This window comes from Chlorocebus sabaeus, chromosome 20 (genome assembly GCF_047675955.1).
Source record: "Chlorocebus sabaeus isolate Y175 chromosome 20, mChlSab1.0.hap1, whole genome shotgun sequence".
Classification (NCBI taxonomy): domain Eukaryota; kingdom Metazoa; phylum Chordata; class Mammalia; order Primates; family Cercopithecidae; genus Chlorocebus; species Chlorocebus sabaeus.
Window position 1 is genome coordinate 75,038,633 of NC_132923.1, and position 12,827 is coordinate 75,051,459.

The 12,827-nt window shown below is 39.1% G+C and overlaps 1 protein-coding gene across 8 annotated transcripts in view; it reads right to left on the reverse strand.

Annotated features, from left to right (window-relative positions):
- Nucleotides 1-12,827, reverse strand: part of PATJ (PATJ crumbs cell polarity complex component) — a 409,036-nt gene that overhangs the window by 364,056 nt on the left and 32,153 nt on the right. For all 8 annotated transcript variants that reach the window (XM_038000719.2, XM_038000715.2, XM_038000710.2 and 5 more), the window contains one exon: nucleotides 10,969-11,097. In XM_038000719.2, coding sequence (XP_037856647.2) covers nucleotides 10,969-11,097 — 129 coding nt within the window. The remainder of the gene's footprint in view (nucleotides 1-10,968; nucleotides 11,098-12,827) is intronic.

A 12,827-nucleotide genomic window follows, 5' to 3' on the forward strand; every position in this document is an offset into this window, starting at 1 on the left:
ACTCCAGCTTAGGCGACCCAGAGCTAGACTCTTACCTCATAAAAAATAAAAATAAAATAAATAAATAAATAAATAAAGTCAAGATTCCAGATGAGCTGAAAGAAAAGATACATAATGTTATATTTCTTAGGCTAGGAGGTATGTATTATACACTGGTAACTATTGTTTTGTTTTGTTGGGATGGAGTCCCACTCTGTTGCCCAAGTTGGTCTTGCAAATAATTATTGTTTAATTATCATTTAAAATGTGCACAGATATTATATACATTCTTTTACATGTATATTTCATACACAGAAGGTAAATAATTTATCAAAATGAGTATCTGTTCAAAATGTTCATCATTTCCCTTCTTTGATAAATTTTTGAAACAGCTAATTGTTACGAAATTTTTCCTAAATTTGTTTAGTCAGAAATTTTGAATTCACCCTACTTATCTTTATTACAGCGCATTAAAGGTACCACAATGTTAACACAGCTGGCTTTATTTAAACTTATACATGCAGAGCACCTTACAGGTTCAAAATCACTTTCATGTACCATCTCACTTAGAGAAGGACAACTATCAAATGAGAAAAACTGAGATACAAAAAGTTTGACTGACTTGACCAAGGTCACAAAGCTGATAAAAGGGTTGAACCAAAGTTGAATCCAAGTTGCTCACTAAGACTACTCTCATCCAGTTATTTGCCTTATACTTCAATATCTCCAGAGTAACATTACTGTAGCAAGTCAATCTCCTACACGCAAAGGCTGCTAGATAGTAAATGTACTGCTTTCTTATTCTCCAAGAAACTGCCTATAACTCTCAAAAAGTTTGAATGAAATGAAGATCAAAAATAGATATTCTGCAACATGGAGAGAAAGCTTGAGAACAGAGCAATGACTATTGGGTTAATCCGGTTCTAAGCTTCAAAATCCTAGTTCCAGGTGGCACCACCTGCAAGCTAAAGATGAGACTCTGAAGGAGGAAGTTTTTTTAAAAAACCTTTAGACTGAAAAGTCTATTCTCCATCCTTCCTTTTCGCCAATTTTACAGGAACCTAAATGAAGGAATGCTTTAGACTGAAATAATGCGTACAAAGTTCTGTGTTTTCAGAAGCCACTAGAAGGGACTGGAAGTGGAGAGAAGTGGTGCAGCAGAAATGCAATTTAATTCAAAAACATCTGGAAAGACTTAGAAAATGGAAACAGATGCAAGGAGGACATTGTTATGAAAAAAGGAATGAAGAATTGCTGGATTTCTACTTTAATAGTGATAATTTGATATTCTGTTTTCATCCATGCAATAGACTTGAAACAAAATAAGCAACTACTTAAGAGAAAGTCAGTGGTCCTGATGAAAAATAAGGGTAAAGTTGCCTCTGTAAATCAAACTATTCTTCAATAGAATTATGCCTTGATCAAAAAATTTTTAAAAAATATGTCTAATAAGTGTTTTCATACTTGGCTTGGCCAAAGAAGGACATTTTATCATAAAGTATATTTTTAGTCACTTCCTAGGCATTAGTTTTCTTCTATTTTACCTCAAATCTTAATTTAAAATGATGTGGATAATTTGCATCTGTCACTGAAAGTCAAACATTTTCTTCCTGCAGAAAAGCAGGTGTTCTAAAGAATTCATAAGTACAAAAATAGTCATTAGTCAGATTGATAGAAAGACACCAAAATGACAGCTATCTTGTCTAAGTCCAGCAGCCCCAGTCTGCATTTTATTGATATTTTCTGATCAACATTCTCCTTCCATAACCTGTCTTCTGTGTGAGGAAACTGAAAGGCACAAAGTCCCTTTTGTTCTTTAACAGAAATCGTCCATCAATGAAAACCAATAAATAGCTATACCAAGATTCAAGTACACAGTGTGCTAATCAAACATTCACATATAAAAGTTTTATTAATCCATAGATTCTTTCAAAAGAGAAAAAAATTATGCATATTGGCAAAGATAGTGCGAAAGGCAGAAAAATTAAAATAGCTGATGCAACAGGGGTATCACACACTTACAGTGAATGTACACCAGTAATCCCAGCACTCTGGGAGGCCAAGGCTGGCACATCATCTGAGGTCAGGAGTTTTTGTTTTTGTTTTGTTTTTGTTTTTGTTTGAGACGGAGTCTCACTCTGTCGCCAGACCAGCCTGGCCAACATAGTGAAACCCCGTATCTACTAAAAACACAAAAATTAGCTGGGTGTGGTGGTGAGCACCTGTGATCCCAGCTACATGGGAGGCTGAGGCACAAGACTTGAACCTGGGAAGTGGAGGATGCAGTGAGCCAAAATCATACCACTGCACTCCAGTCTGAGCAACAGAGAAAGACACTGTCTCAAAAAAAAAAAAAAAAAAAAAAAAAAAGAAGCAACTTTAGGCTAAAAAAAAAAAAAAAACCACATTACTTTGCATTTTAACTTCTCTGATATGCTATTGTGTATGATAATTTTTAAAAAATTTTAAAACCTATAGTAATTCAGACCTGAGCTACAAAAGAAGAAATCAAATTTGTTTCTTCAAAAACTAAAAAATGGGTCCAGGTACCCAAGGTACCCAACACTTTGGGAGGACTGCTTAAAGTCAGGAGTTGGAAGCTGCAGTGAGCTAGGATCGCACCACTGCACTCTAGCCTAAGTGACAGAGCAAGACTCTGTCTCTATTTAGGGAAAAAAAAAAAAAAAAAAAAGGCACCAAATACTTCCACAACTCAGAAAATGAAATAATAACTATGTTCGATTCCAGGCCAGTTTTATTATTGGTCTTCAATCAAAAGGCAACATGTCATTGATAGAAAAGGGTAACTTTATAAAACAAAATAAACGCTTTTTCCCTAAAGGAATTATAGAAACTATCCTATCCTACTCAAATTCCCAGAGTACTCATTAACTGATTTTTAAAGATAAAGAAAATATCTGTTTATAGAATCACTCAAAGCAAAATTGCTTGGGACTAACCAACCATTTAGTGACCTCAAGCTGGGCCTTCCTTACTCTACACTGAAAAGTCTCTCAAAGTCCACATCCACCCTCAAACCCTTGCTTGGTTCCATTCCTTCGTAGTATTAGGTTACTGGGTAGTCAATAGATTCATATTTTAACTGCTTCATACCAAAATGTCAATAATGTATGACAACCTTTAAATAGGCTGTGTTCTGAAGACAAGGAGATATCCCAGTACACCTGACTGCCCTAGAGCTTCCTCAGATCACATGAAATAGGTTTCTGCACTTTGAGGGTTTTACACTGCCCATTATCAATGTCACACAAAACAAAACAAAAAGTACCTCCCAAAAACATGTTTAACTCTTGCCACAACTGACAGAATGTTCTTAAGTTGAGTGTTTCAAGCACTGTGAATTTTGGAGAGGCTCTGAAGTTTACAGAGAGATAGGCCTTTTAGCTACCCTTTTAATATCACATAATTTCCCTATCCATGGAGTTGGCCCGATTATATTAACTGATTGGACATTGTAACTAGATCTCAATAATGTTTCTTAAAAGATTCCTATAAATCAATCAATTTTTTAACATAAATAAATGCTATTTTCTACTTCATTTCTTTTACATCATTAGTGGCAGGACACAACAGAAAGACAAGTAAGGGCTTTGGAGTCAGATGTACCCAAGTTCAAATCCTAGCTCTACTTTGGTCAAGTTGTATGGCCAAAGGTCAGTTGTTTATCTTACCTAAGTCTCAGATCCTTCTTAAGCAAAATGAGAATACATTTCTCTCTCATTGGGTTATAAGTATTTTGGGAACTAAGGGCATTATGCTAAGCATGTTACATTGATTAACATTGAATTTTCACACAGACTTTTATTTAAGGCAAGCAAAATTATCTCTTGCCAAAAAATAAAAAGCATTAACTTTCCTTGGAAAGGCCTTCTTACAAGGTTAGCCCTTGGCTAACACCTGGCAGCTTAGATTCTGTGAGGGGTCTCACCATTCCCTGGTAAAAATGGCTCAAGGTGCCTAAAGTATGAACACCTGCATTCTTCTGCAAGTCTAGGTCTTCAGTATACGCTACACAGGGTGTGCCTCTGTGACCAGCATCCAGTAATAACCCTATGTTTTGGCAGAGTCTCTGATGGGCTTCCATGGCAGACATTTCAGATGTGTGGTCATAATTCACCACTGGAAGATTTAAGTGTGTCCTATATGACTCCACAGGGAGAGGACTCGTGGGAGCTTGTGCCTGGTTTCCTCCAGGCTCCACCTTATGCAAGCTTTTCCATGTTGATTTTGCTTTGTATTCTTCACCGTAATCAATATAGCTGTGGATACAACTGTATGCTGAGTTCTGTGAATCCTCCCAGCAAGTCATCAAATCTGGTGTCTTGGGGACCATTTTAGAAACATGGAATTAAGCCAAGAAGTCATTTGCCCAGGGTGAGAGGTGGATCCAGAATTCAAGCCTTCATCTATCTGATTCTAAAGCTCACACACTATAATCCTATGCTCTTTCCTTTCAGAGGCTAATTTGGATGTAGGTGTGTTGAGAACAATTTCTCCAAAGGTAGATAATAGGGAGGGTGTACACCATGTCTTGTGCCATAGCCTCGGGCCTGAGGGTGCTGCAGCTTAAGTCATTTCATGAGTTACAGCAAGCATAACATTGACCGGTAATAAGCAACAAATGAGGCCAGGCTGAGGAAGGAGATAAATTGGTTATAGCAAGAAAGCTGAAGAGATTTTATCTGCCATCAACTGACATGAGAGGAAAGGAGAAGTGAATACTGCTCTGTCCCCTATGCCTAGGCCTTACCATATGCCCTAGAAGAGACAATAGCTCTGTTGTTCCTAGAGCTGGCTACTCCCTGTTGATAGATGTGAACAATTGTGCACAGGTGTATATCAGGAAAAGGAAAACACTACGATTAACTTTGGATAAATTCTAACGACAAAGCTCAGACTTCAGAATCAAACAGATATGGGCTCAATCCTGACTCTGTGGCTCACCTAGCTGCTGTAACCTTGGGCAATTTCTTAATGGTTTCCATATCTACAATTTGGGAATAAAACTTCTAAGAGTGTTTTGAAGGTTACATGAGAATAATGTACATTAAGCAGATAACAATGTCTGGCATAAGTACTTGCTTCTCTTTGAGCTTTTATGACCCTATGACAAGCATACCCTCTACCTCCTCTTTGATGATCTGAAATAGTGACGATCCTTTCCAGTAAAGGGCGAAAATCAGACTTGGGCTTTTTCCAACAATGCCTCAATGGGATTAATCTGGGAAACTCTGCACATCTTACTCTTGTGAAAATTCATAAAGCACGTTAGTATTTTAAAAGCTAAGAAAATTCTTACAGTAAAGAAACCTATCGGATTTTGTTTAAATTTATTTGACCCTTTGTTTTGCACAATAACCACTGCACTTTGCATTTCGGGAAAACAAAATGCCACTCCAACAAAAAAACCTATTAAAATTTCTAAGGCAGAGGCAGGAGGAGGGAGGGAATGCAAAGAAAGGCATCCCAAATTTTTCTGCAATATTTTATTCTTTCCAGGTTATAAAACAATTTTTAAAGAATCCTTAAAGAATATTGTATTGTGCCACAGATGTGTGTCGTGTTTGTTTGTTGTTTGTTTGTTTTGAGACAGAGTCTTCCTCTGTCACCCAGGCTGGAGTGCAGGGGCGTGATCTTGGCTCACTGCAACCTCTGCCTCCAAGGTTCAAGCAATTCTCGTGCCTCAGCCTCCTGAGTAACTGGGACTACAGGCATGCACCTCCACACCTGGCTAATTTTTTGTATTTTTAGTAGAGACAGTGTTTCACCATGTTGGCCAGGCTGGTCCCAAACTCCTGACCTCAAGTGATCCGCCCGGCTCAGCCTCCCAAAGTGTTGGGCAGGCATGAGCCACCGCACCCAGCCACAGATGTGTTTTAAAGGTCTATCAAATGAACATTCTCAAACATTCTGGTCTCAGAACTTGCTACAGTTTGGATATTTGTCCCCCAAAACCTCATGTTGAAATCGCATCCCCATTGGTAGAGGTGAGGCCCAATGGGAGGTGTTTGGGTCATGGGAGTGAATCCCTCATGAATGGCTTGGTGCAGTGAGTTCTTGCTCTGAGTTCTCTGCAGTGAGTTTACTTAGTGCAGTGAATTCTCACTCTGATTGTTAAAAAGACAGTTGCCCCCCCTCCTCCGCCTCTCCGCCCCAGCTTCCTCGCTGCCCAAGTGATCTCTGCACACACTGGCTCTCCATCTTCCACCACGGAAGCAGCCTGAGGCTTTCCCCAGATGCCCAGTTTTCCAGCCAGCAGAACTATAAGCTAAACAAACCTCTTTTATTTTAAAGTACCTATCCTCAGATATTTCCTTATAGCAACACTAAATGGAAGACAGAACTCCTTTACACTCTTAAAAATTATTAAGGATGGAGGGATAGGAATTACAAAGTAGTACAGGAATCGGCTAGGAGTAATGAATACGCTCATTACCTTGATTGTGGTAATGGATAACAGTTAAATTATATGTGTCATCTTGGCTGGGCTGTGGTGCTGACTGTTTTGGTCAATCACTAATCTAGATGTTGCTGCAAAGGTACTTTGTAAATGTGATTAGCATATACAAACAATTGACTTTAAGTAAAGGAAGATTACCCTCAATGATGTAGGTGAGCTTCATCCAATCAGTTGAAGAATTCACAAACAAAAACTGAGATTTCCTAGAGAAGAAATTCTGCCTCAAGAATGTAACAGAGCTTCCTGAGACATTCTGCTGGCCTGCCCTATAGATCTCAAACACAAGACTACAGCATCAACTCTTGTCTGGGTTTCCAGCCTCCTTGCCTTCCCTACAAATTTTGGACTTGCCAGCCCCCACCATGGCATGAGCCAATTTTTAAAAATAATCTCTTTTTTAAAATAATCACACACATATCCTATTGGTTCTGTTTCTCTGGAGAAATCTGGTAAAGATGAATTCACAAATGTATACACATGCAAAAATTGGTACTGAGGAATTTTTAAATATTTAATATTTAATGTTAATTTTTATCAATATTTATGTATATTGTGTATATATTTTTAAAAGAGCTATATTTTCCAAAACAAAAAATATTGGCCAGGCGTGGCGGCTCACATCTGTAATCCTAGCACTTTGGGAGGCTGAGGCGGGTGGATCACGAGGTCAGGAGTTCGAGACCAGCCTGGCCAACATAGTGAAACCCCATCTCTACTAAAAATGCAAAAATTAGCCAGGCATGGTGGCACATGCCTGTAGTTCCAGCTACTCGGAAGCCTGAGGTAAGAGAATCACTTGAACCTGGGAGGCAGAGGTTCTGGTGAGCCAAGATTGCACCACTGCACTCCAGCCTGGGCAACAGAGCAAGACCCCATCTCAAAAAATATATATATGTTAAATATATATTTATTATATATTAAATTATATAGTATATATTATATATTAAATTAAAAATATTAAACAGTCCCACTCTTACATATATACATATATATACACGTATATATATAAGTGTGTCCTATATGACTCCACAGGGAGAGGACTCATGGAAGCTTGTGCTTGGTTTCCTCCAGTCTCCACCTTATGTAACCTTTTCCATGTTGATTTTGCTTTGTATTCTTCACTGTAATAAATATAGCTATGGGTACAACTGTATGCTGAGTTCTGTGAATCCTCCTAGCAAGTCATCAAATCTTACATACATACATATATATATATATATATATATATGAGTGGGACTGTTTAATATTTTTACAAATCTCTTTAATATCTGGCTTAAAAGAAAACAGCTGGACTCATCTGCTTCTGCATTCAATGTGTCACAATATACTGTTTTGGATGAAGTATGTGAAGCATATGAAGAATATCTGGCCTCAATCAGATATATAGTTGGAAAGGGGAGGGGTATTATAATAGTCCTTTCAGCCTATTCTTTGATAACACACCAAAACTTGGCAAGTGGTGGTTTCTTATACAGTTACAATGTAGAATCTGGAACCATATCAACAAACTTTCAGACACTATTGAAATCGACTGATCTATCTTGATTTTCAAGAGGATCATTTAGCTACATATTATTTTGTCATATCACATACTGGTCTTCACAAAATATTGAGGCTGAATATGGTGGCTCACACCTACAATCCCAGCACTTTGGAAGGCCTAAGCGGGAGGATCACTTCAGGCCAGGAGTTCAAGACCAGCCCGGGAAACAAAGCGAGACCGTCTCTACAAAAAATAAAAATAAGGCCAGGCAGGTGCAATGGCTCACACCTGTAATTCCAGCACTTTGGGAGGGCAAGGCGGGAGGATTGCTTGAGCTCAGGAATTTGAAATCAGCCTGGGCAACATAGTGAAACCCTGTCTCTACAAAAAAACACAAAAAATAGCCAGGCATGGTGGCCTGTGTCTGTAGTCCCAGCTACTCCAGAAGCTGAGGTGGGGGATCACTTGAGCCCCAGAGGGAGGCTACAGTCAGCCGAGATCGCACCACTGCAGTCCAGCCTGGGTGACAGAGTGAGACCCTGTCTCAAAAAATTAAAAATAAAAATAAATTAGCCTAGCTTGGTGGTACATGCCTGTAATACCAGCTACTCAGGAGACTGAGGTAGGAGGACTGCTTGAGCCTGGGAGGTTGAGGCTGCAGTAAGATAGGATCATGCCACTGCACTCTAGCCTAGGCAACAGAGCAAAACTCTGCTCAAAAAAAAAAAAAAAAAGAGGAGAAGAAAAGAAAATACCGATTCAGCCGGGCGCGGTGGCTCAAGCCTGTAATCCCAGCACTTTGGGAGGCCGAGACGGGTGGATCACGAGGTCAGGAGATCGAGATCATCCTGGCTAACATGGTGAAACCCCGTCTCTACTAAGAAATACAAAAAATTAGCCGGGCGAGGTGGCGGGCGCCTGTAGTCCCAGCTACTCGGAGGCTGAGGCCGGAGAATGGCGGGAACCCGGGAGGCGGAGCTTGCAGTGAGCCGAGATCGCGCCACTGCACTCCAGCCTGGGTGACAAAGCAAGACTCCGTCTCAAAAAAAAAAAAAAAAAAAAAAAGAAAATACCGATTCACAGTTATGCAGTCCTTCCAAGTACTGACATATTTCATCATATAATATAAAGACAATCATATTGATTAACATCAATCAACAATCCAATCAGAAATGCCTTTCTTTACTTTTCTTTTCTTTTTTTTTTTTCTTCAGATAGGGTCATACTCTGTCGCCCAGGCCGGATGGAGTTCAGTGCCACAATCTTGGCTCAAAGCAGCCTCCACCTCCTCCCACCTCAGCTTCCCAAGTAGCACCATACCCAGCTAACTTTTGTGTCTTTTGTAGAGACAGGGTTTTGCCACATTGCCAAGGCTGGTATCGAACTCCTGGGCTCAAGAGATCCTCCGACCTTGGCCTCCCAATGCTGGGATTACAGGCATGAGCCACCATGTCCAGCCTTAGAAAGCTTTTAAATATTAGGGAAATGTCAAGCTCATGGTAAAATACAAATTTTCCAAAATTCTAATTTTTGCTTAAGCTCAAATTTTATTGTTGCTAACAAACAGTGTCAGTTGTTTTCCTTAAAATAACAGGTTCACATCATCCATTCTCAAGAAAACATCTTCCAAATACCCAAGTCTGGATAAACATAATTTTTCTGCAGTTATTTTTATAAAAATAAAAATGCTGTTCCACATAAAAAAGTAGCAGATTCACCTTGCAAATGACTTTCCTGAAGACAACCATCATACTTCAGTACATAGCAAGAATGCTACATGATACTTCCCATTTTGACAATATTCAAAAGACATGCACTAAATGGTCAAAATTTACTAAAATTAATCATTTTACTGCATCATAAAAAAACTTCAATTGAAACGGCACTTTTTTCTTTTTTGTTGCAAGCACATGGCAGAAAAGAATGCAATGATTACTATAATAGTTTGTGGCCACTGCCTTGTTTTGCACCAAGGCACCAGCAGTTTTAGCCTGCAGCTGCTTTTGTATCATCAGTACAAATATTAACAGGGTGAAAGGGATAATAACGTCGTGGTATTATTGTAAAAGCTGTTTGGATCTCATAGACCACCTGCAAGGCTCTCAGAGCCCTCCAGAGGCCCACAACCAAACTTTGAAAACTGCTGTTCTAAATAAATACTCTTAGGTGCTGAAATGATAAGAGGGACATCAATGGCTCCACAAGCTGCATAAGGTGAAGCAATCGTGATCAGAAATGAAAAGCCAAGGAACTTGCCTTGAAGATGCATTTGCATGGCAAGCTCATTTTTATTTATGTATGTCTATTAGAAGGGATAAATTTATATGTAACTGGGCAATAATCAGTGAAATTTTACATATCATTCTGATTATGGGAATAACTAAAGTTATTTCTGATTTATCATGGCTATTCCATATAATATGGGCTTATTATTAAGTGGCTTCAGAGTCAAATTTCTAAACTAATTTCTAAAAACTAAATGTAGTAATTAACATTTCTTCAATATAAAATTAAGCAGAAACAGTTGCTAATTTTTTTAATAGCCTACTTTCAGTGTAAACACTGCTAAACAATGAAAGGTAGTCATTTAACTTATAAGGCCATAAATTTTAATTCAAGTGAAATTTACCATGTATGATATTGGGACAAATGTTTATAATCGCTGTATCTTCTGATGTTAACATTTAGGCCATTGAAAGACACACTAGAGGAGAATAATACAGATGTTCAAAATGCAATATTCATTAACAACGCTTTTCAATTAAAAAAAAAAATTGTCCCCTGATGGAATCATGAAGCGTGTCAATTATAAGCAAAACAAACCCCAAAAATGTTGATTTAGGAACTGTTTAAAATAAGACAGCATGTATACTAATAATACTTACAGAATAAACCATTTTTAAGCTATACTTAAATTCTAGTTATTAAGTCATATATCCTGGTAACTCATGTTATAAAATTACATTTCAATTCATACAACTTAAATTTTATAAAACCAAAATGATAACAAGGAAGGTTGACTTACTCGATCTGCTAATCCTCCAGGAACTATAGTCCTCACAACCACGCCACTTGTTTTTCCTCCAACTATACCAAAACCTAGTCCGGAGCCATCATTAATGAGCTCAACCTCTTCAACATGGCCCCAGCAAACCTACAAATTAATGGCACATAAGAGTCACAGGATCAGTAATACTCACAGATTCTTTGTTTTCCAATACAATCATTACCAAAGTAACATTGCAACAAATTGAACATTCATAGAATTAATCAAGGCAATGTTCTACAGGCTAAGACATACAGACAGAGATAATCATATGGTCCCTGACCGTAAGGATCTTATAATCCAGTACAGAGAAAGTAAAACACAAATAATTAAAATACAAGGCAGAATATTGGATCATAAGGCACTAGCCCTAAGAGCACAGGAAACATTTCTCACTCCTCACTCTACACTGGATATCCAGCACAGTGCCCAGCACATAGTAGGGACCAGTAAATACGTGTCTGCTTGAAAGAGAATCACAAAATATTATAAAGACTTTTTACAGGGAAGGAAGAACATGAAGTCAAAACCAATGAAGAATTACAGAAAACTTCAAGGAAAAGGGGCATTTAAGTTGCACTACAAAGGAAGACATTCAAGCAAAAAGAAAATATAAGGGCAAAGCTAGGCCAGATAACACAATGGATGAAAGATATGGTCAAAAGGTTGGATTTAACTGGGTAATCAAGTGGAAGTTGTTAAAGGTTTTAGAAGAGAAATGACAGAACCAAAGAAGTGGTTTAAGAAAATTCATCTGGCAGCAATGAGAAGAATCTAAAATGGTGGTAGGACACAAAGTGGAGAGACTAATTTAGGAGACTCTTATGAGGGAGAGGAAAGGTAGGCCCCACTGAAGATATTAGCAATAGGACTATACAAATTAGACTAAAAGACATAAGCATTTCCCCTCTAACTAGCAGGTTTCTATGAGAAATGGGCATTACTTCACATAATCCAACTGCAGAACAATATCCTCCCTCTCAAGATCATTAGGGCATACTCATTACTTAGTTTGTCCTTCTTTCTTTCCTCCCTCCCTCCCTCCCTCCCCCTCCCTCCTTTCCTTCCTTCCTTCCTTCCTTCCTTCCTTCCTTCCTTCCTTCCTTCCTTCCTTCCTTCCTTCCTTCCCTCCCTCCCTCCCTCCCTCCCTCCTTCCTTCCTTCCTTCCTTTTTGTTAGAGACAAGGTCTCACTCTGTTACCCAGGTTAGAGTGCAATGCATGACAAGAGCTCATGTCAGCCTCAAACTCCTGGGATCATCCATCCTCTAACCTCAGCCTCCCAAATAGCTGGGACTACAGGCATGTACCACCATGCCCAGCTAATTTTTTAATCTTTTGTCGAGGTGGGATGTTTTTGTTTTTTGTTTTTTTGAGACAGAGCCTTACTCTGTCACCCAGGCAGGAGTGCAGTGGCATAATCTCAGCTCACTGCAACCTCCACCTGCCAGGTTCAAGCAATTCTCCTGCCTCAGCCTCCTGACTAGCTGGGATTACAAGCATGTGCCACCACACTCGGCTAATTTTTATATTTTTAGTAGAGACAGGGTTTCACCATGTGGACCAGGCTGGTCTCGAACTCCTGACCTCAGGTGATCCACCCACCTTGGCCTCCCAAAGTGCTGGGATTACAGGCATGAGTCACTGTGCCTGGCCATAGTGGTGGGGTTTGACTAGGTTCCTCAGGCTGGTCTCAAACTCCTGGTCTCAAGCGACCCTCCTGCCTAGGCCTCCCAGAGTTCTGGGATTACAGGTGTGAACCATCATACCCATCCAGTTTTTCTATTATACTAAATTGCAAAGTTACTATGTAGTCTTAAATAAAAAGCATTATTGGAGG